The following is a 23,416-nucleotide window of genomic DNA, read 5'->3' as shown; positions in this document are numbered from 1 at the left end:
AGGGGTGGAGCCAATGGGGTGGCCCTGGGTTCCTGGCTCAGGCAGTTGGATGGCCGGTGAGGCGGATACTGTAATGTAGATCCGGGGAGGTCTGGGTGGCCAGATGCTGAGCTCCTGTCTTGTTCTTGGGAGGGCGAGGCACTCACCAACCTCTGAGCAGCGGTGGGTGGGCAGCTGTGGAGCAGGTCAGCAGCACATGGATGAGGCCACTGAGGGTGTGGAAGGGGCAGGACCCAGGTGCCAAGGGGCAGCGGCCAGAAAAGTGGGAGGAAAAGGGGGAGGCGTGACACTCCCAGCCAGGGGGACTCTCCCTTCGTAGCGCTCCTGCAGCTGGTGTGTGTGTGTGTACCTCGCATCTTGCTTCAGAGTTCCTGCTACCAGAGAGTTCTTGGAGGCAGGAACATCTATGGGACCCCCTGCATCCTACCTGTGGCTTACTGAACTCTCACTGGAGGTCATTAGGGTTGTAATGATCACCAGGAACCCAGGTTCGTTCTGTTTCATTGCTTTGCTGTCCTTATTTTATGACATCTTCCTCGAGGTTCAAGATGGCTGTTGGTGCTCCAGCCATCTCACCTGCATTCCAGCCAGCAGCCTTAATTTTCCCATGTGTACAATGAGTTGGGAGTGGGAGTAACACCTACCTTGGAAGGTTGTCAAAAAGAGAAGAATGGACGAAGCATCTAGCGAGAAGCCACTGTGATTAGTCAGAGCCCTCCAGAGGCTCTTGGTAGGATGAGGTCCTCTGTGCAGTGCTTATACCTGGGGCCCTACCTACTCGTTGGCCAGTGGGCCTTCAGCGGGCTCCCCTCCTCATCTCTCCTCCAGTTCCTGGGGCAGGAAGCACATGGGCATCACCTGTGCTCACGAGCCTCTCCAGCCACTCAGATCCCGGGTCCCCACCCTCATCCCACAGGCCAGCCCATATGTAGATGGGGCCCATGCATCGGCGATTTTGAAACAAGCTTACACACTGATTCTCAGGGGAGAAGTTCGGCCCTGCCCCTGTACCAAGCAAGCTCTGAGAACTACCAGTGTGCTGCCTCAGCGGCTGAAGCGTGGATTTATTCTGCTGAATGAGTCTTGTCTGCTTACAGTCTCGCCCTTCCTGGGCTGAGAGTGCCTTGCCCTCTCTGGCCCAGCGCTGGCCTTGCTAAATGAAGCTGGGGAACCCGCTCCTTCCAGAACACTCCCCAGAGAGCTGGAGGAAAGCACCACTGCCTCCCCTCCTGCCCTGTCCTGGGGCCAGGGGACTGCAGGAGGGAAGGCTGCCTCCTCCCGGGCTGCTGGGGGGGGGGGCTGGAGTGTGGATTGTGACCCCCAAGACAGGGACGTTCGATGTGTTTATTGCAATGAAAAACGAGAATGGGCTTGGAAAGCTCTTTACTGTCATTTATATTCCTCCTCGTGGAATCCTGCAAAGAACTAGACAGAGCGTAAGGCAGAAACATGTGGAAGAAAAGGCAGGCGTCACAATCCATGAGCTGTGAACTTGAGTGTCTCCCGGGGACGGAGATGTTCGTTTAAAGACATTCCTTCTGTCTGATTTCACCTGAGTCTGGGGCTCTCAGGCCAGACGAACGCTGCGGTCATTCCGGGCTTCTGGTTTCTACAGTGCGGTTTCTCGCCCTCCCCTCGGCTCTCCCCACACACCTGTGAGGGCCCAGGAGCACAGGGAGCTCCTGCCTGTCGGGAAGCAGGCTTTTTAAAGGCCACGTGAGTTTACACTAGTACCTTCTGCATGAATGAGAAAACAACACTGGGGACCGAATGTACTGCAATGTACACATTCATAAGAAACGTTCTAATAACAGAGCACAAAACTATTGTTATAAACATATTTCCAAAAAGAGAAACTATTGCATTTCAGAAGACGGTGCTTCCTAGACCAGACGTTGGTCTTTCTTCTTTGCAGGTGCTTTGGGGGCAGAATTCTTGCATGGAGCTCACTGGTGTGACGTGTTCCGATGGGTAGATCCGGAGCATTCAGAGGTCAGGGCTGGGCAGGTCCTTGGGCCTCGTTTGTCCCCAGACAAGAGTTTTGACTCTGAGCCATCCAGGATGGGACTTGCTGGGGTCACAACACTCCAGGATCACGACTTCAGAGGCAGGCGTCCCGGAAGGTGCTGTGGAGCGGGACTCGGGCACGGCTGTCAGGGCGCAGACTTGGGACGGCCGCTCTCTGTGGGCGCTGCGGGAACACTGACCTTCCGGCCCCCTTGGAACAGACTCACTTCAGACCTAACGGTTCAGCTTGACGCTGGCTGTGACCTTGCGGAACCCCAGTCCCTCCAGCTGCTGCTAATGCTTCTGGGTTTGATTTTTTAAGGACAGCACCACGTCTTGGTACGAGCAGGCCTGTTTCGGTGACTTGTTCTAGGAGCCACAAGGGGCCGAGGGCTGTGTGCCGTCCAGGGACGCGGCGATTGGCTGCTGCCTCTGGGGGCCTGGCCTCTGTGCCTCAGCGACCGGCAGGGCAGAGGCCGCGGGGTGGGCTCTGAGACGGCCCCTCCCCACCACCGGGCACCGGGGGGGCTCTGGGGACGCTGGCCAGCTCGGCCTTGCCCGCCGGCTACAGGACATCCCTCCCTTCCTGGGAGCCACGGTGAAAACTGGAATCAGCTGAATGGAGGAGATGCCCAATGTGGTGATACCGACTTGGCCCACAGGGCCCTGCAGGCTCCGGAGGTGGGATGTGTGCAGGGAGGACAAGAACATTTAGAAGAAGGGAAAGACGGTCTAAGTGGCCCAGGTGAGCGCCTGGGCACCGGGCGCCCGACGTGAGCTTCCGGTCACAACTGGTTTCTTTCAGAGGAGCAGCGTGTTCTGGAAGGGCGCCCTGGCCTGGGGCCCCGGGAGTCAGCGTAAAGGTCACTTCGTCTAAGAGGCACGATTGCAATGGAGCTCGGGGAATCGGGCCAGAGCCAGGGAGGCGCCACCGGGCTAGACGCCCTGCAGGGAGTGGTTGGGGTCACTGCGCTCCCGCTTCACCCGCGGCTCGCCCCGGCCGCGGGCCTCCGAGGGGGCCTCTGCACTGTGGTCCTCACCGATGTCATCTGTGGGGTCAGTGGTGGGGCGGGGGGCATGGGACGGGGAGAAGGGGGAAGCACGTCTTCAGAGGGTACGACCAGGCTGGGTGCAGGGTGCCGCCTTGGCTCGGGGCTGGGTTAGGCCAGTTCACCTGGGGCCCTCCTCCCTGTGCCCACCCTTGGCTGGTACCCATCAGCTTGGGTCAGGTTGCCCTCCATGGTGGGTCCCCTCACCGTGCCGGGCAGGGCATGGGTCCCCAGGGGCAGTGCTCACTGGCCCACCTGCCCGCCCTCTCCGGACATGGGTGCAGGAGGCCCGTGGCCGCCCTAGTCCTATCTATGGCCCTGCTCCTCAGGGCTGGTGGGGAGGTCCCAGGATTAGATGTAATCCAGGAGGAGGGGGCAGGGCCTCTGCTCTGAGCCCTCAGCTGGGACGCCTGCTGCTGCCCATGTGCCACCCCACCACCCCGGGGTGGTGGATCGGAAAGCCTGGGACACACCCACCTTTGTCGAGCAGTGTCAGTGACAGGGAGGCGAGGTCGTTGAACTGAAAGACAGAAGTCCAGAGTGAGGGGCCCCCGTAGGGCGGGTCCCGGGGAAGTCAGCAATGTCTTCATCCACCGTGAAAATGGGCTGTTGCTATGTAAGCGAGAGGGGATCTGCCACGAGAAGTGGTCCTGATGCTGCTGGGTGTCTGGGCGTGTCCCCTCTGACCCTCTCTGGGCTGTGCCTGGGAGCGGCCAGAGGGTGGATGGGTGCCTACCACCCAGGCCAGCAAGGGGCCAGAGGCTGTGGCCTCCGAGCAGTGACAGTGAAAGACCAGCCACTATTCATCACAGGCTCACCGTGTACTGAGAGCTCTAGAGCATCACCTCATCCTCCTCAAAACAGCGCCATCACGACCTGGCAATTCCGTTCCCACGTTTATACCCCAAAGAATGGAAGCAGGTGTTCACACAGAACGTGGTCGTGGATGCCCACAGCGGCACCAGTCACACTAGCCGACAGGGGGAAGTGACCCCAATGCCTATCAACAGAGGGTGGCTGAGCAAAAGGTTGCCAATCCATGCAATCAAATGTTACTTTGCCGTCAGGAAGAAATGCTGATAGGTATGGCCACACAGGTGGACTTGAGGACGCAGTGCTCAGGGAGACAAGCAGACACCAAAGGACACATGGCGTGTGACTCCATGTACGTGAAGCATCCGGAACAGGCCAGTCCACGGAGACAGAAAATGGGTTCCCAGTTGTCAGGGGCTGGGGGAGGGGCTGGGGTGACTTGATCAGGGCTGGTTTTATTTCGGGGGTGAGGGAATGTTCTGGAACTAGAGAGGTGGTGGTTTCACACAAACTTGTTTACTTTAAGGGGTTAAAATGGTAAATTTTAGGTCATGTGTATTTCACCACAATGAACTCCCCACGTGGGGGTGGATTCAGAGGCGGGACGTCCTGCCCGGGTGACACGAGCAGGTGACAGGGGCTGATGGGTCCGTCGGGCTCCCCCACCACACGCACCCCCTGCAAGTGTGTTCTCCCAGCTCCCCCCGCCCGTGCCGGCCCCTCCTCCTGTGCCGGCCCTCACCTCGCCCATGACGGCAATGGGCGTCTCCCCGGTGGCCTCGGCGACGCGGTGCTCCACCAGGTAGAACATGTACTCGTCATAGAGCAGGCGGATGAGGTGGAAGGAGCCAAAGCTGGCGGCGCTGCGCAGGGTCAGGTCCCGAATCACCATGGAGCTGGGGCGGCAGACATAGGCTGGCACCTCCGCACGCCAGGCTCCCCTCCCACCCCGAGCTGGCCTGGGGGCCCCAGACCTGCGAGGGGCCTGCCCGGCATCCTGGCGCGACGTGCACCTGATGGCCTGGGACCCAGGTCTCCTCAAAGCCAGGACCGAGTCCCCTCCAGCCGTAGCCCCACCCGCCCCCCTGCCTCTCCTGGGTCAGCGGTTTCAGGCACCTGAAAACAAGACTCAAGTTCAGGGTGCTTTCACCTCCTTCACACAAAGCAGGGGCTGGCAAACCTCGGCCCCGCCCAGACCAGGTCCAGCCTTAGCCCGTGAGCCAAGTTCACATTCCAGTGTCCATAAATAGACTTTGACTGACCATGCCCGTCATACACGTGTTGTGTGTCGTGTGCCCATAAAACCTCATGACTCGAAAATACCTACTATCCAATTCTTTACAGAAAAAACGACCCCTGACCTAAAGGGGTTATTTACATGGTACCCGACCCAAAGCTCTGGCCTACAGACACCTCTGTCACGCAGTGCCAGACAGCGGACGCCCGTCTCAGAACTCACTCTCTCTGTGACGTCTAATCACTGTGGCAGCAGTAAAAGAAACAGGAAGGGACAAGACAGGAGTGGAGCCACGATGTAACAAAACAAGGGGGCATCGCTCCAGGGTGGCCCTGCTGCCCTGGAGTCCACGCGTTCTAAACCCAGCGGGAGTCAGTGCGCTCTGGCCCCAGGGGGAGACTTGTGCACAAGGGACACAGACGGCCAGCCAGGCTTCCCCAGAGAAGGCGGCCACTGAACTGCAGCCGTCAAATCATTTCCTTCTCTGTAAACCCTCTCTCTCTCCCCCTGGGGGAGGTTCCTAACCACTATGGCTTTGGCGCTGCCCGATTCAAATTGATGTTTGCTCAAAGAATCTTCTGGAAATGTAATGTGCCTTGGTTTCTCTTTTAACAGGTTAAAACTGTTGATGCTTGTGTATTAACAATGGGGCGTGGGGGCAAGTTGGTAAAGACAGCTGACAGCAGATGGGTTTAACTTTCTTTTCGCATCTTCCCGGGGCCAGTGTGTAGACACACTCCGTGGTAGTTTTATTCGGCCCTGGAGAGAGCTGGCTCCAGGCGGCTGGGCTTCGAGATGCCCTGGAAGGGCAACCAAGGAGGGGACCTGGGTGGTGTCTGCCTGCATCCAAATTAGTGCCTTCGAAAGTGAAGGTCACGTGAAGCACGTCCATGAACGTGAAGACGGCGTCGGGGGGCAGAGCGAGCAGGCCCGGAGCTCGGGATGTTCTGCTCAGAAGCTTCTTTGGCTCTGAAAGGCCGACCCCCTCAGCGAGTGAGCGAACATGGACCATGGGTCCCTGGGAAGGGCCCGTCACCCCTCCCTCCCGTCTCTCCGCCCTGCCTCCCCCGTCCATCCGGTGGGTGGTGCTTGGCTCTTATGTTGCTGCGGTATCACAGGCCAGGGAAGGAGCCGTGGGCCAGAAGCCGTGCTCTGAAGGAGACCCCAGGCCTGAATGCTTCGGCTCTCACTCTCCCTTTGTGCCCGCCCGGTGGGCTTCCCAGCCCCCCTTTCTCTGAGGCCCCTCTGGATCGGGCACTGGTACCCAGCGCCCCTACCCTACAGTCCCGGTGTCTGGTGCAAAGCTCTGGCTCCAGGTTTTAGCTTTTCTGAACCATCCTGGTGGTCGCCTCTGCGTGTTCTGGGTTCTCCAAATGGACTCACAGCTTCCTGCGGGGGAACATCAGTGGACTCCCCCTGGAGAGGCTGGCCGTGAGCCTGGCCGTCACCCACCAAGCCGCTGCCCACCGCTCTCCGTTTGCTGGTGGACGCTACAGAAACCAGTCCCTTAAACCTAACAAGATGGAGAGAGGGAGAGTCTGGTCCGGACAGAGAAAAGCACCCCCTCTACCGCAGGACCCCTCTCCGCAAGCCCGGCCCACATTCTCTGGGCCAGGCCCCTCCCGCTCCCGCCTTCCCGCTCCGTCCGTCCCCACGGGGGAGCACGGCAGCATGGAACCGGTTTCCCCTCGGGATTCTGACCACCCTGCCCTCCTGCCTCCCAGCCTCCGAGATGCTGAGCGGACGTCTGGCGCTACCCTGGTTCCTGGCCCCGTGGTGTGACCTGCCGTTTTCTCCCCGGAAGCCTTTCCAATCGCCTTTCTCTTCTCCTTGGTGTCCGAACTGCACAGTGAGGCTGGGAACCTCGTTCACTGGGCGGGGAACCCGGCAGCTCTCGGCAACTCCAGCCTCAGTTCTGGGAGACCTTCTTGATGTTTCTTTTTAGTTTCTTTCCCTCCATTTTCTGTCTCTTAAAAAAACCTCTGCCGGCCGGACAGCAGACCTCCCGGGTCGGCCCTTTCATGTCTTTTTCTTCATGCTTCTCTTTTATGAGTTGTGGCTCCCAATTTTCTTTCTTTCTCAGTATTTTTTTCTCTCTCACCTTTACTTCCTGTGATGCTCAGTCTTCTCCGTCAGTGACCGGCGGCGACGCCACCAAACGTCGGTCTGGGTGTTGCCGCGGTTCCCGTCTCCCCTCCGTCTGCTCGCCCTCCCACCAGGGCTGGGCCTCGGCTACTCAGCTCGAGGGCCTTCAGAGCGAAACTGAGGTTTCCCTGAGGAAGAGGGAGCCCCGCCCGAGGACAGCAGCATCCGCTCCCACCGGAGTGTCCTGCCCGCCAGCCCACCCTGCGGACCTCAGACGTGCCGGCTCCCCGATCACGCCAGCCGGCTCCCCGAACCAATCCCCTTACATTCATTCACACCCACACACCAAAGTCATGTAATACAGTGACACCTATCATTTAAAAATCCGTCCACCTGACCCTCACCCAGGACCATCCCGTGGGGACAATGAGACGCTGGGAGCGGATACCCGTCCCTCCCTCCTGCTTGCACCTGGCAGCGAGGGGACAAAGGCTCGGTGGTGCTTCCCGTTTTGCTGGGCTGGCTGTTCCCCACCCTGGTTCCCACCCGCGCTCCTCTTCTCCCTAAACCCGTCCTGGACTCACCGTGGACTTCGCCCCGCGGGTCACACCAGGGAGCAGAAATCAACACCCATGCTCCAGCTGCCGTGCTCCTCAGCAGGCAGGCCCGAGACAAGGGTTTCTGCCTGCGGAGGCCTCTGCAACCCAGTTTGAGACCCCAGGGGGCTCTGGGGCTGCCCCTGGGAGCCCCGGGAGGGAGGCCCACTGGAGGGGTCTGTGGGTTCCTGCCTCCCCTGCCCACACAGCCCTCTGGGAGGTGAAGCGGGCATGTACCTGTAAAAGGACCATTTCAGCAGGAACTGCCGGGCAGCCTTGGGGAAGCTGGGGCTGCCTGCGTGCTGCTTCAGGACCTGGGTGACCACGTTGTCCAGCCAGCTGGCCCACTGGTCCAGGGAGCTCTGCTGCTGCAGCGTCAGCTTGAAGTCCTGCTCCAGCCGCTGTACCATGCTCTCCTCGCACTGGCACACCCACGAGGCCTGCTCCTGGGGGGCGCGGGTGGCCGGCGGGTCAGGGCGGGGGCACCGTAACGGCTCCCGAGGGCGGCCCTGAGCCGGATGCACTGAGCACGAGTGCCTGCCTGCCCTTGGCCTCTTGTAGGGCAAGGTCAGCCCCGCTCCACGGGCAGAGACGGATGGACACCCAGAGGGAACCTGCCTGCTTCCAAGGGCCCAGATCCCGGCTGCCTGCCTACAAAGCCCTGACTGTACTGTGCCTTCGCACTGTGTTATTTCTAAGTGGTCCTTCCTCTACGTGTGTGCATTTACTCAGTGGATGAACCCAGGACCGGGCCTGGATGCAGATCTGGTGGCAGGACCCATCTGGTGGCAGCCTGCACTTTCCTAAGCCCTGAGGAGAGAGCCGTGAAAGTGGCAACGGGAAGGCAAGTTTTTTAAGAAAATGGACCAAGGTGTCGGTCTCGGTGCCCAGACGCCAGGGGGACATGAGTGATCTCCTAGTGGAGCCTGGGGCCCCTAGGTGCACTGCAAGGTTGGGGAGCTTCAGTCCAGACTCCTTTCAAGCAACAGAAGCGTGGGCCAGGCATCGGCTCGGCTGTGGGCAGCTTTGTGGGCCTCTGTGCATGTTTCTAGAGGGCGGAAGCCCAGGCCAGCGGAGAGGGCCCCGTGCCTGTCCGGGCCGTGGGGAGCCGTGTGGGAGAAGGTCACCTGCACGTTGGCGAAGTCCACGCGGTTGAGGTCGCTAAGCATCTGGCTGATCTGGGAGGTGTTCTGCAGCACCGCCCGGGCCGCCTGCGCCAGGTGGTTGAGGGACGTGTAGCGCCGCAGAGTCTGGGCGAAGGCGCTGACCACGCCCACCTGTGGCCGAGGGGGGTGCGATTACTGGGCGAAGAGTGGCCCGCCCTTCTGACAGTCTCAAAGCCCCCGAAACAGAATCAGTGAGGGGCACAGGTGCCACCAACACGTCGAGCAGCGCCACAGTGGACGCCGCAGCACAGGTGAGCGAGGATTCAGGATGGCGTGGCTGTGCCCCCGCTTCTGGGATCCCTCGGGCTCTCTGGGGTGGGTGGTAAAAATATAGATTCCCAGGTGCCTCTGGAGCAGACTTTGCAGGGGTGTGGCCCCGGAATCTGCGATTTCGAACAGCTACCTAAGCAATTCCTATGCGTCCCGAAGGTCAACCCCGGGTTGAGGCAGGCAGACCTGCTGCCCGGATCTGGCCCCGCCTGCGTGAGCCGGCTCTGCAAGGATGCTCGAGAGAATGGAAGACAATCATCTCTTTTTCACAAGGAGGCCAGATCTCCACATCTGACATTCTGATCAGTGGCCAAGACTATAGCGTTAAGGGTGATTGTAAGGAGATTAAATCCCCCTCCGAAGATAAACAGAGAAACATTCAATCTGTTCTGAGTTGACCCAAAAGCTTCACAGCAATGAGATCTTCTGTCGCACCCTCCCGGCCAGCGCCTGTCCTCCACCTGCGGCATCCTCGGCCTTCCTGGCAGGACCACTTATCCTCGGGACACAAGGAGCAGCCTGCTTTCTCTGGGGCCCAGCGGTCCTCAAGATCCCCCAGGGCGGAGGTGGGGGAACCCCTCCTCGGACCCACTTCTGGCTCCCTCGTTTCACCGCACAGCAGGGCCCCAGGGGGCCCCAGGCCAAGGCCTCTGCCCCCGGGGACCAGCGTGGTCTGGAGGCCCAGGCCCTGCTCGCACAGTTACCTTGGTCTGGATGACCTGCTGTGGGAAGTCGCTCATGGCGTTCGTCAACCAGCCTTCCAAGCTCTTGGCGAAATTACGGATGGCCTGCGTCAGGGTACCTGGGAGACACGAGCCACGTGCTACTGTGAGAAAGGCAGTCTCGCCGTGAGAATCAGCCTGTGTAAGAGCTGCACGTGCCGTGGGAATGACCACCCTCGAAGTCCGAGCAACACAGAGGAGAAGAGACAGTGAGCTGGTGGTTCTCGCCCAGAGTGAAGGGAGCCTGCAGCACCTGGGGCAGTGGTTCAGGAAGAGTGAGGCTCAGTGCCCCACATCCTCGCATCCTCACCCTCAGGGGCCTGGGAGCCCCAGGGAGAGCCCACACGTAGGCCACGCAGGTGGGGGGGGGCAGAGGCCCTGGGACAGTCCCCCAGCGTGTGTCTGCCCCGGGCCGGGTGTAGCCATCGAGGCCCCCCATTTCCTTTGTCCTCTGCCGGAGTAAATAGGACCTGCTCTTTCCTGCTGAAGAGTCGCAGTGCTGGGAGGAAGCTGAGCTCGGCGTCAGGTCAACCCGATGTTGCTGGCGGGGGAGGGCTGTCCTGAGACCTTGGCGCCTCTGGGAGTCTCCTCTGGGGAGGTCCTGGGACCCCTGCAGCGCCGGCACCCCCGACCCCCAGCCCAGCCACGCCAGCGCAGGCTGCTTACTGGGCACCGGCCGCAGCACGTCGGGGATGAGGATCTCCACCAGCGCCTGGTACAGGATGTGGTCACAGGTCCTCATCCACCTGAGGACGGGGTCGCATTTGCACAGAGACACCAGCTTGTCCTTCGGGAGGACGGCGCCTTCTGGCTCCTCGTCACTGCGGGGGAATGAGTGGCACTGAGGGACACAGATGAGCCTCGGCCTGGCAGCTGGCCGCCTGTCTGGGGCCCGCAGAGCTGCAGGAGGCACCAGCTTTTGTGGAACAAGCTGAGTGAGGCTGCAGGACCGCCCATGCAGGGCTGGGGGGACCCTTGTGGCAGGCCAGCCCCCCACCCCATGATCACCCCTAAGTTCCTCGTGCTGGAAAAAGTGGATGGGGGTTGGAGGGTCGAGCTCAGTTGTAGAGCACATGCTTAGCACACACAAGGTCCTGGGTTCAATCCCCAGTGCCTCCACTCAAAAATAAAAAAATAAAAAAACACCCAAAAAACAAAAAACAGGGGACATGCCATATGAGTCACAAATCAACTTGGTGTGAAGACCACACGGGCCTGAGGGGGTCTGAGTGCCAGTTCTTGGGAAGTGGGAGTGCTTGTCTGTGGGCCACAGTGTGGGTGTCAGCAGGCGACGGTCCGCAGGGTAAACCCGGCCTGTGAACAAGGCCTGTCTGGGGGACAACGGGTGCTACCTGGCGGGGAGGGAGCCAGGGCCGTCGCCGGAGGGGGCTTTAGAATTCCAGAAGGAAAGCCACAGCTTCTCGATGTAGTGAAACTGGAGGTTCATCACGACATCTAAAGTTGCCTGGGAATCAAAGCAGCTGGTTAAACACGAGTGTGCACACACCACGCGTCAGAACACGCTGGGTGAGTGGCCGGGATCCAGGCTGCGGGGGGCCTTTCCAAACCCAGAGAGACCCCGGGAGGGGATGAGAGTGAACGAAGGGGCCCTGGTTCAGAGCAGAGTTCCCATCTGCTCCTTGCAGAGGGAGGAGGCGCCAGTCCTGTCTCCCCTGTCACGGCCTGAGGGACACAGGTGATGTTCTGGCTCTGACTGCATGCAGCTGACCACCAAGGCCTGGCGGAGGTGCACCGAGGTGCCCACGGAGCCCCAGGCCCAGGCTAGGGGGTGGGGAGAGGGGCTGGGGGCGGTCACCTCGCAGTGCCGCCGGTAGACCAGCTGCAGGGCTTTGACATCGTGCAGCGTGATGCTCTCCTGCAGCAGGACGCTGCCCAGGTCGGGCGCCGGGAACTCCGGGAAGACGTGGGACACATCTGGGGGAGAAAAGTGAGCTGATCAGCAGAGCCACGGAGGGCGCACAGGCAGAAGCCGGCCAGCAGAAGGGTGGGCTGGGGGACCTCGCGACAGCGGAGGCAGAGTCTCGGCTCCCACTCGAGGCCACACAACTTTCAAGCCTTGGTTTTCTCAGGTACGGGGTCAGGACACCACCGTCAACTCCCGGTAATGTTAAATACACCCACACACGGAGCACGGGGCCTGGCACCCAGCGTGCGACCCATCCCCCAACACGGGGGGTGCTGGGGCGGTGACACCCTCTCCAGAACACCTAACACAGAGGGTTCTGTCGGGGCTCAGAAGACAGACTCTAAGACACGCAGGCCGCGGATGTCAGCGTGTGTGAGCTTCCCTGGGCATCCCGGCGGCAGGGTCTGGGTCAAGGCGGTGCCGGCCAGGGAGGGGCTCCCCCAGGGAGGAGGGCCAGGCCGCCCTGCGTCGGGGCACCGGGAGGGGACGGGCTGGGCTGCAAGTGCCCGTCGTCTTTTTTCTGATGGGCATTTCATTTTATGTACTAACTGTTCTCATGGTCGCTTCATACATTAATTTTGGGGGCATATGCTGATTATTCTTAAATCTCAGGGATTCCACAAAGAAGGCTTATCTAGAACTTTCTCTGCCATTGAACAGGTGTCATACAAGTAAACTGTCTACCGCATCCCTTTTGGACACTGCGGGGGCCGGAACCCACCCCCGGCGGCGCCCGGCGGCCCCGAGCCTTTGCAGGGGGCTCACCGATGTACTGCTGGTGCTGCTGGCTCTGGGCCGCCATGGCCTGCTCCGGTGTGCTGTGCAGGCTGCCATGTGAGCTGCTGTCCCCGAGGCTGTCCATCTTCTGGGCTGGCCGGTACCTGGTCAGGAACATGCGTGTCCCCATGAGCCCCCCGCAGCGCTGCCCGGAAGGAGCCCAGGGAGCAGAGGGCTGAGCAGGACTTGGTTTGTGGGGGGTGTACATGTAATTTTCTAAAACTTGGGGTCAAGTAGAAGACATACAATTTGCCATCTTACCCATTTTTAAGTGTACAGTTCCCTGGCTTTAAGCACGTTCACATTGCTGGGGAACCACCAGCCAGCTCCAGAACTTTATCTTCCCACACCGAAACTCTGTCCCTGTTACACGCTGCCCCCCGCCCCCAGCCCCTGACCCCACCATCCACTTTCTGTCTCTGTGAATCTGGCTCCGCCAGGGACCTCCCTAGGGGAGGGACAACACTTGTCCTTCTGTGGCTGGCTTCCCTCACTGAGCATCATGTCCTCAAAGTTCACGCACGTTGTAGCAAGTGTCAGAACCTCCTTGCTTTTTAGGGCTGGGTGATGCTCCCGTGTGCGCTTGGACTACATTTGTTTATCTGTTCATCCGCTGATGGACACTTGGGTTGCTTTTTGATGTGTGTGTTCTAACGCCTCTCTCAGAAGACAAGTGAACTTCTTTACCCAGAGTCATGAACATCTCACTATTGTATGACCCCAAAGGAAATTCTGAGACTTTCGTTTTGCCCCGAGCCAGACAGCAGTGGGCCGTCTGTCCAGGCAGCAAACTGACGATGTAACAGGGGAGGGCTTCCCGAGCAACGTGCTGCTCCGAGCGCAGAGGGCCGGCCCCGGGGGATGCCCTTCCCCGCAGGCGGTGGGGCCAGGCCCGCTGTGGGAGAGGAGGGGTGCTGCCCAGACGCACGTGGACGGCCTGACAGGGGCAGGGGGGTGGCTCCGAGTGTCGGTGGCACAAGCCTGTCATTGTGAAACGTGCATCTAAATCTGCTGGGTGTGTAGACTCACAGGGGTTTGCAGGGGCCCGAACCCAACAATGAAAGCTGTGGAGTCCTTGTCTGAGGACAAGCAGGTCCAGGATGGACTGCTGATCCCGGAGAACGTTCCAGAGATTGTCTCCCGTGACTGCCAACTCCCATGTGGTTGGGAGTCACCGGGATACTTCAGAGCAGCTAAAATGAGTTTTAGCCACACAGCTCGGCCGAGGCATGAAGGGGCCACGTGGAGGTGAGGGGCGTGCGGTCCCTGCCCTGGGGCAGAATGGACCCTGGAGAGGGGCCGAGGACAGGTAAGGGCAGGAGAGGTGACAGGAAGGGGCCAGAGAGATGACCTCTGAGTGGGGCCCTGAGCCAGGCGTCTCCCGCTAGGGCTGCAGAGGCCCAGCTCTGTCCCTTGTTTTGAAAAAATTTTTTTGGTGCATGGCCGCACCCACTGGTGTGCAGATGGTCTGTGAGGGGTCTCCACAGACAGAGTCTGCCTGCAGAGCCAAAGACATGTGCCCTCTGACCCTTTCTAGAAAAAATCTGCTGATTCCTGCCTTAAAAGCTGAGTAGGTCTGTAATGCATGGAGAGAACATTCCAGAAAATGACCAGGCCTTTCTAGCCATCAGACCCAAAGGTCAGGAAAAAGCAGCAACTGAAGTACAGCAGCTTCTTTCTCCTGACTTCCAGGGTTATGTTCAGTGTTCCTTCTCTTTCCTCTGTGTGGCTGAAAAAAATTGAAAGATCTGTGATTCTAAAAGATCTGTGATTTGCCTTCTGGAAAAGGCAAAACTATGGAGATAGAAAAAAAGATCAGTGGTTGCCAAAGGCTGGCGGGTCCTCACAGAGGATTTCGAGGGCAGTGACCTACTCTGTACGACCCCGTACCAGTGGGTGAGAGTCGTTACACCTCTGTTCAGGCCCGGAGAACGAACAGCACGGAGAGCGAGCCCTAATGTCAGCTACGGACTCGGGGCGACAATGAGGTGTCGACGCAGGTTCATCGACTGTAACAAATGGTGGGGACGGGGGGCTTGTGGGAAAGCGCTGCACTTCCCACCGACTTTCGCTGTGACCCTAAAACTGCTCTTACAAAATGTCTATATACGTCTGGAAAAGAGGCAGATTTGCAAACTCTGTGGCCGGAGGAGGCCACACCCCCAGCCCCTCGTGTCCTGCCGGCCTCACTCCACACCAAGTACCCGTGAGCTCTGGGCTCTCCTGGGGCGCTGACCCTGGGGGGAGGGGAGTCTGCCTTCCCCACCGCAGGGTGTGTCTGGTGGCCGAGAGGCGCCCCCCGGCCGCGCACCCACCTTGGCTTCTGGGGTGCGGGCTGCTGCCGCATGGCCATGTACTGCGTGTCCTCCTGCAGCCGGCTCAGGGGCGAGTCTGGCTTCAGACGGATCCCGTAGTAATGGTACTTGGAGTTGCCCCTGGAAACCAAGCACCCAGGGTCAGCTCTCTGCGGACGTCCTGAATGACCAGACAGGTGCTCTGTCCGTGCCCTCCACCCTGGGCCTTCGGGGCCATGTTCCCTGGACCGCGTGGGAAACAATCACGGGCCATCCCCGGGTCAGAGAGCTTCAGGAAACTTGGTAATGACTTCCCCCTCTGGGACATTTCCCTCTCGCATTTCAGTGTGATAAAGGCTCTGAGAAGTCCTGAAAGAACCAGTTCAACTCTGCTTAACCCAGCATGGTCTAATTATTATTACGACCATTATCACCACAGTCTGGGAAACACTACCCTAGTCCATCATAGAAGATGAACAAAGCGCTTTGAACAATTTCGGTGAGAAAACAGGTCAGGGGCTCCTCAGGGGAGAAGCCCTGGGTAACAGACGTGCGGCTGTGCAAACACCCCACTTGTGCACCGTTGTTTCTCCCAAGCTGGCAACGGGGACAAGCTGGGGAGCCCGGGTCCTTCCCGGCTGAGGTGTGAGCCGAGCCGGTGCGAGGAGCCGAGCCCCAACCCTGAAGGCAGCATCTGGAACCCTCTGGAGGGGGAGGCACCCAGGCAGCAGAGGCCGTGTCCCCAGGGACCAGGGGCTCCCCTCCTGCCTCCGTTTCGTGATCTGTCCGACCATGTTCTATAAGGACGTCCTCAGTCAAGGATCCCAAGGTGGCAGAGAACTCTCTGCACCCCGTCCTTTAAAACACACAGGATGCCCGCTTCTGAGAGGGCTCAGGAGGACCCTGACACCCACAGGGCAAGTTTATGGCCCGTGATGTTTCCTGGTTGTCGGCCAAGGGCAGCTGCTGTTGGACCGGTGTAGGCACAGCAAAAAGCACCAAGAAATAGTAAATCCAACTCTACTAGAACATCCAGGGGTGGCTTTTGAAAACGCCTGTTTATTGTGGAAAATTTCAGATGAAGAGAGAGTGGGAAGCCTGTGTCTGTCGCCAGGAGAGAAGCCACCGCAGCCCACGTGTGGCTGCCGCCAATTCAGGGCCACTCCGGGTTCACCTGGACGGAGGCAAGGGCACCCGGACGTGGCAGGAGCGGGAAGCTCACGTCTCCCGCAGCTGGATTTCCATGACAAGGAAGAGAGCGGGCGGGCCTGGGGGCCGCCGGACCCCCCCCCCCCCACCTACCCACCTGGTGCCCAGCCGCCGTGTCCTCAGGCCCATAAACACGGAGCGGATCAGCTTCCCGAAGGAGGCAGCGTTCACGGGGTCCAGCTTGTGCTCCTGGCAGTGCCGAAGGTAGTGGTTGTAGAGAGAACTCCTGGGCAGGCTGACCCCTTCCGCGGTTTCATAGTTATCCAAGAGCCACTGGAGCTGGTAAAGAGAAACACCAGATGCTCACGCGGCCGCACGGAGACAGTCAGGCGCTTTCCACTAACGCCGTGAGGGAACTCACCTCCACTGCCCTGATCGGGGTTCAAGAGACTTGGGGCTCCTTAACGAACAGATAGCTTCTTGCCACTCGCTTATTGATTCCTTCCACTTTCAGCCAGATTTTCAGTCTCCCGGACTTAACTTATAAAAGCCTGCCTGTGATGGGAGAACTTAGGTCCTGCCTTCCTAATCGTCAGAGCGCGCACATGTCCCGCCCCGCACGCCGCTGAAACACCAAATGTTTCCTAAACCTGTGGGAATGGAGGTAATCTGAACCCCGGAGAGAGAGGAAGATTAAAGAAGACTCGGTAGCCCACCAGGACCGCGCCTGCGTTAAGCTAGCATCGCCGCAGTCCCTGTGCTCCTGACAGAGGAAAACAGACGGAAACGGAACAAGACCGAAAGGCCAGGTTTTGTGCTCAGACCTCCCGCTGAGGGGACCAGCCCTGCTCCTGCTTATCCGAGTAGTGGGTTTGAACCAGGGGCCATCGAGCCTCCTGTCACCACGACGCCTGCCTCCTGCAGCCCTGGCGTCCATGCTGTTCCCGAGGACTGTGAGTCCATGGGACAGCTGTCTCCTTGTCTGTTCCTGTGACCTCGCAGCGGGTCCCGCCCCACCAGAGGGTGAAGGAGGGACAACTACAACGGGGGCATGGGGAAGAGGGGGCAGCAGCCAGAGCCCAGGGGAAACAGGAAAGAGCCCTTCAGCTGCCCCCTTTGGGAAAGAACATGGCGGTTTTTTACTTTCCATCAAATCACCCAGATATTTAATTTTCAAACTTTCCTTAAATGCTTATTTTTTGCACGAAGGTGGCAGAGCACCACCTTCTCTCTCCAAGGCTTCGCTCCCGCCCAGCGGTCCCACCTTTAGGCGCCGTCTCCTTGGCCCCACTTGTCCTGACCCCTCGCTCTCTCTTGATGCTGTAAACCGAATCTTAACTGTGAAGTTAGTGACGGCCTAATCCTAGCACAAGGCACGGCCCCACCCCTCCGCACCCCTCCCCCAGCCCAGGCCACCCTGACCACCCCTCCCTGCCTTGACTCTGGGGCTGAGGGGCTCACGGGGCTGGGAAGTGAGGAAGGAGGGCGCGGGCGGCACAGAGGCACTGGGCCTCTTCGGTGGACGCTTGCTCGGCCTGCTTCACGCTGGCGTGGGGCCCCCTGCTCCACCAGCCACTTGGGATAATTGCCACCCTTCCATTTACCTTCAACTGGTTTGGAAGCCAGGTTGGGGAGGGCTGGTATCTGCTGGCCCCTGAGCTCCCAGGTTTTCCAGAGCACTCCCTGTCTGGAGCGGACCCATCTCCCTGCTGGAATGGGGGCTCCAGGGAGCAGAGACAGAGCGGGGCTACCCATGTTTGCGCCCTATAAGGATGCTTCGAGAAATGCTGACCAAGAGGAGGAGGGGCCTGGAGAGTGGCAGGGACCCCACCACGAGGGGAGCCTCCAGGTTCAGAAGCTAGCGGTGCTTCCTCTCTCGGCCGCCCTAGCTGGAGAGCACAGGCTGTTTCTCTGGGAGCCCTCCGTGGGCAGGAGAAGCTGGGACCAGGGCTCAAACATCTCAGGGGCTGAGCCGGCTGGTGAGTCAGGCAGGCGGGTCCTCAGGCCACAGGGCTGAGGCCAGGTCCCATGGGCGGTGGCCAGGAAGGGCCCTGGACCAGGCCCCAAGCGGTGGAGGCTAAGACCCCATCCAGCGCGCCCCACAACTGGCTGGACGTGAACAGGAAGGTCTGGGAAACACGACCGCTTCTGCTCCTCAACACCTCCGCCAAACCCCGAGACTGAAATGAAAAGCAGGCCTGTCGGGTGATGGCGCGGACACTGACACTAAGGATGGGTGGCTGGCTTCCTCCTAAGTGAGAGCTGACGCCGCCAGCAGCCTCCAAAGGAATAACTGGTTCACTTCCTCCCTCTCTGGCATCGAGAGGTTACCCGGAAGGGAGACAGACTGGAGCTGGACGAAGGTTTATGGGCTCCAGGAAGGTTGGGGCCTTGCCAGCAGGCCGAGCGAGCCACAGCGGGGTCTGCGCCGCACACCGTGCGCTTCCGGGGGCCGGCGCCTGGCTGAGCGTCCGCGTCAGGGATGCCGGACTCCAGAGGCCCAGTCCCCCCACCGCACAGCGCCCGCCTTGCCCGCGGCGCCCCAACCTCGGGCCCCAGGCCCTCCACGCAGCACAGGGGAGGGCGGACTCTGAGTGACACTGCAGCAACTTCTGTCTGCTGATATTTGCACCAATTCTATGTCCACACAAACACGAATAAACAGAACTTTTTCCAGTAAAAAGCACGTATTTATCCACATTGGTGATCTGTCAGGACTGCATTCTTCTCAATGAAAACGATCAAATCCCTCCTTTTAAGGGGAAAAAAAGCAAACCCCAACATCCCTGGTGGCACAGGGCCGGTGGACACTTGTCCCTCTAACCTACAAACGGGAGGCAGGGTCTTGAGGACCAGACTCGCCCACCTGCCCAGCCCCTTCATCTCTCAGGATATTTGCTTCCACTGTTTGGGGCAAACGTGCCTGACCCTGGCCCCTGATTGGCTGGCGCAGTATCATCCGAGCAGCGCCAGCCCTTCTGCGCTTCTACGTTACTCTGCCCCCATAATCCAGCTTTGAACCTGCCGTTTCCATCTATCCACCGCCTGCTCTGGGCGCTGGAGAGACAACTGTGAACGAAACAGACAGAAGCCCCCTGCCATACAGAAATGTCCATTCTCGTGGTGGGGGGACACCCACGGTAAATAAGTGAAGTGCACGGAATGAGAGCTGGTGCTGAGTGTTAGAGGAAAACCCAGGAGAGGGGGCTGGGAGCTGCAGCGAGGGTGGGAGGGGGCTGGGGGGGATGCAGTGTCCTGAGGGGGCGGGGGCGGGGCCCACGGAGAAAGTGACAGGATGAGCAAAGGTGTGAAGGAGCTGAGGGAGGGAGCTTGAGGGAGGTGTTTCAGGCACCTGCAAAGGCCCTGGGGTAGGCATGGGCCTGGTATGTCCGAGGAACAGTGAGGAGACGTGAGGCTGGAGCAGAGTGAGCGAGGGGGAGAGAGGGAGGAGGGGAGGGCAGGGAGGGGACGGGGCAGGTCATGCAGGGCTCTGTGGGCCGCGGGGAGGACGTGGGCTTTTACCCCCAGGGAGGTGGGAGCCCTGGAGGGCTGAGGGCAGGGGAGGGGCGGGGCCTGACTTGGGTCTTAGTAGGACCACTCTGCTGGACGAGGGCTGGCTAGGCGGTGGCCACAACGACGCACAGGAGCGACAGGGCGGGGCCAGGGCAGGGAGGCTGTGGCTGTGCTGAGGTGAGAGAAGTGGTCTGACTCTGGATGGTTCTGAAAGTGAGGTCAAGGAGCATTTGGCGGGGGGCTGTGGGAGGAGGAGGGGAGGCAAGGGTGAGCTCCCAGAAGGACGGCGCTGCCCTGGCTGAGCTGGGAAGATGGTGGGAGGCCCAGGGGTTCTTGGCAGGGGGGTGTCGGGGCTCCGCCCTGGACATGCGTGTTCAGCAGCCCCTCCAGGCCAGCCGGTGGACACCCAGGAGGGATTTGACGGGAGAGGCCCACAAGGTTCAGAAGCCCAGGCGGGGTCAGCGAGGCGGTAAGGGGTCGGGGAGACTCCAAGAAACAGCACACTGCCACAAGAATTTGGAGCAACTTGTAAGCTGCCAGCTCTGGCCAAGCCCCACCCGTCTGCGGGGCATGGCTTTGTCCTCACACCCCTACCTGAAGGCTAAGTGATCTTTGACTGCTGGTATTTCCTGATTTTAAAAAAAGTCGTATAACCTGAATACAATTCATTTAAAGCAGGCCCTTCTCCCAGGGGTTGGAAATGATAGTTTATTTAGGAGGCAGAGGCCACCTCCCACAAACCATGATAGGGCCTCTCCAGATGGGATCTGGGGGACAGCAGAGGGGCAGCCCTGGCGGGGGGCCTGGCCCGCGAGCAGGGATGCTGGTGGGCGACAGTGTCTCCATCCCCAGCATGAGCTCCTTTGCCTCTAAAACAGTTATTTCTGCCACCCAGTTGCACTCTCCCCCTGTTTTAGAGACAGCTTGAGGACCACCTCCTCCTACGGGGAGCGGGGGGCTTCCACAATAGGCTGGAAGGTCCTTTAAACACACAGACCTCCAGGTCCGAGCCCCGAGGGCAGCCTGGGGAGCTTGGGGTTACCAGGACGTCAGCTGGGTCTGGAAGGCACTGGCCAACCTCCCGGGCTGGGCTGGCAGAGGAGCCGGGGCCACAGCTGGTGACACCGGTCCTAGAGATCTTGGCTGGCCAGGACCATGAAGGGGTCTGCAGGACACACCATCGCCTGTAGCCAGGCCACCCCTGTCACACGTGCCAAGACAGACTCCAGGCGGGTTTTGCGCTGGTGAGTAGGGTCGAGTCCTTACACAGATCTTACTTCTGTCCTCTCTGACTCCAAGTCCCCAGCCTCAGATCCCACTTCTCCCAGGTCCCAGTGGAAGAAAAGCAACTCAACGCCACCCTGCCAGGGAGAGAACAGACATGGGGGTTCTTCCTGCTCAGGAACGCCAGCCGTTGTTGGGAAGCAGCCAAGGCAAGTCTGCCGTCCAGAGGAGAAGTGTTAGAAAGCCAGCGGCACCCCTGCAGTGGAGGCAGCAGTCCAAGCGTTTCCCACAGACATTTTAAACTGCCCCAGGCCGGCTGCCTGCCTGGGGCTGGCGCCCCACCCTGCCTTCCTCCACCCGCTTTCCCCTCCCCTGGGGCTGCCCCAGCGCCTGGCCCCACGGGCTGCAGCTCAGAGCTGAACCCTGGTCCCCAGAGCAGGCACCGCCGTCCTGCAGGCTTTCTACACCCTGGGCTCTGAGTCTAAGGCTACAGTTTCCCGTCCCCAGCCCTGCCCACAGGGTGACATGGCCTGGCCAGGATGGACCAGAGGGGACACGACCTGCCCTGCCTGCTCTCCCCCAGGGGACCAGCCCTCAGAGGCTCAGCCGTGGGCTGGAGCTGCCGGCCATGCCTGTGCCAACCCCACAGCCCAGAATTCCCTGGCAGGGCTTCTGTCCCCTCAAATCACTGCCTTTCGGCCAGAACCTCATTTTGAACGTCCGTCTGAATGAAAGCCTTGATGGGGTCGCAGTTGGGGTCGTGTTCGGCTAAAGGGGGCTTCTTCTTAATGTTTCAACTCACAAGAGAGTGTCCAGTCCCCGCCTCAGTGCTGTCAGAAGCACTCCCTGAGTTCAAGATGCCGGGCCAATTTCAGTTATGTGGAAAGCCGGCCTGAGAGCATCTGGAGGCGTGAAGGGCAGAGGGCAGGCAGTGCAGAGACCCCTGTTCTCCCTTCCCGTCTGCCCTGGAGGCGGAGCCTCTGAGCCTCACCTCCTCCAGGCCCCTCCTGCCCCACAAGGTGGCCCACCTGGAGGCAGGATCCCTGCCCGGCCTGGGGCCTCCGATTGATCACGGCTTCCCCATCGGAGAAACATTTTACGCAGCTAAATTCAGAGGGATTAGTTGCTTTGCACTTTTCTCAGATTACCATCTTTTTTACCCCAAAGAGCTGACAGCAGGAAATTAACTAAGAATCTTTGTGGCCTCCCCAACCCTGTGTCAGTGTTTGGTTGCTGCTTGTTTGAGCACAAATCTATTTATAATGCTTTTCATCAGTGGGCAGGAGGTTCTGGACGCCAAGCACTGCGGTCCCCTAGCCATCTCCCTTCACTGTGGAAGGATATTTTTGCTAGAATTCTAGGTTGATCTCCCCCCTCCCCTTGTGGGCACTTTAAAGGTGTCGTCTCTTGCTTTCTGTTTGTCTTTAAAATGCCTTTGAAGGTGCAAGCAGGGCAGGGCAGACCAGCAGGTCGACACACACTTACATGGCTGTTGAGTAAACCGCTTTTGTGTGATGTGACCCCTTCACTTTTTTGGAGGTTTTCAATCGCCATTTCAAGCTAAAGAAAATGTGCGCAGAAACAAAACAAAACGGAAAGAAAAAAAAAAAAAAAGGGAAATCAGATGGTTAGCATCAGCCAAGATTTTTTTTTTATTAATATCCAAATAAAGAATCGCATGCCTACAGGGTGGAAACCAGGGTGGAAACCAGGCTGGACGCAGGCAGGGTGGCGGGTGGGGGCGGTTAGAGCCTCGGCAGGAGCGTTACTTCGCCGCGTGGGGAGGAGCCAGGAGCCCGTCGGGCACCAGCAGTGGGTGGAGCCACACCGTCACCCCTGGCAGCTGAGCTTTAACGCGAATACTCAGCCTTGCTTAAGTTCAGGTGTGAGCAAAGCCAGCGTAATGACCGCCCGCTGTGCCCTGCCTTGATCTGTGCTGGGAAGATGGATGATCACAAGCTCCGAGGACAGTTGGTGGCACTGACCTCCCTGCCAGCCCGACCTGTCGCAAAGCCCAGGGTCTCCCAGCTGGAGGCTTTGGGGATTACCCATAGGCCAGGACCCCAGCCCTGCCATCAGGAGGCGCAGCCCCGGGACCACTGGACGATCACAGACATAAACTCCCGAATGTTTATGAAGCTGCGAGGGCTTCTGACACGAGTCCCGGACCTCGCAGAGGCCAGGAGGTGAGCTGCTGCGGCAGGCATATACAAAGGAAGAGACATCAGCCAGGCGCGGCTCCCACCACATCTGGCCCTGACTTGCCATGGAAAATGCCTCCTTCTGCTGGGGGAATCACCTCAACAGCCAGCGGACATGAAGACCTCAGAGACACGTGCGCAGAAGCAGGCTGGACGCGTTCAGAAAGCGCGGCTGGACCGCTTCCCCAGAGTCAAGTTCAGGAGTGAGGGGGATCCTGCTTTGCCCATCACCTCCCCTGACCACTGCTGCGAACGGCCACTCTCCCCACTGCTATCCAGCATTGCACTGGAAGTTCCAGCCGGGGCGCCGGGCCGCAGTAAGACATAAAAGGGATCCAAATGGGAAAGGAAGAAATAAAACCACCTCTATTTTCGGATAACATGAC

General features: G+C 59.7%; 1 protein-coding gene across 9 annotated transcripts in view; it reads right to left on the bottom strand.

Moving 5' to 3' along the window:
* Nucleotides 1-1,366: 1,366 nt before the first annotated feature.
* Nucleotides 1,367-23,416, bottom strand: part of RFX2 (regulatory factor X2) — an 86,404-nt gene continuing 64,354 nt past the window's right edge. For 7 of the 9 annotated variants that reach the window (XM_032465780.1, XM_032465782.1, XM_032465783.1 and 4 more), the window contains 13 exons: nt 22,315-22,389; nt 16,250-16,431; nt 14,965-15,084; nt 12,638-12,753; nt 11,762-11,880; nt 11,298-11,410; nt 10,612-10,766; nt 9,928-10,025; nt 8,915-9,064; nt 8,025-8,233; nt 4,612-4,765; nt 3,534-3,576; nt 1,367-3,056 (listed from right to left, as the gene is read on the bottom strand). In XM_032465780.1, coding sequence (XP_032321671.1) covers nt 2,944-3,056; nt 3,534-3,576; nt 4,612-4,765; nt 8,025-8,233; nt 8,915-9,064; nt 9,928-10,025; nt 10,612-10,766; nt 11,298-11,410; nt 11,762-11,880; nt 12,638-12,753; nt 14,965-15,084; nt 16,250-16,431; nt 22,315-22,389 — 1,647 coding nt within the window. In that variant the 3' untranslated portion in view covers nt 1,367-2,943. The remainder of the gene's footprint in view (nt 3,057-3,533; nt 3,577-4,611; nt 4,766-8,024; nt 8,234-8,914; nt 9,065-9,927; nt 10,026-10,611; nt 10,767-11,297; nt 11,411-11,761; nt 11,881-12,637; nt 12,754-14,964; nt 15,085-16,249; nt 16,432-22,314; nt 22,390-23,416) is intronic. The other 2 variants (XM_032465784.1, XM_032465786.1) reach the window with 1 other exon arrangement.

This window comes from Camelus ferus, chromosome 22, assembly GCF_009834535.1.
Source record: "Camelus ferus isolate YT-003-E chromosome 22, BCGSAC_Cfer_1.0, whole genome shotgun sequence".
Classification (NCBI taxonomy): domain Eukaryota; kingdom Metazoa; phylum Chordata; class Mammalia; order Artiodactyla; family Camelidae; genus Camelus; species Camelus ferus.
The sequence above is the reverse complement of the archived record's forward strand: the minus strand, read 5'-3'. Positions and strand labels throughout refer to the sequence as shown.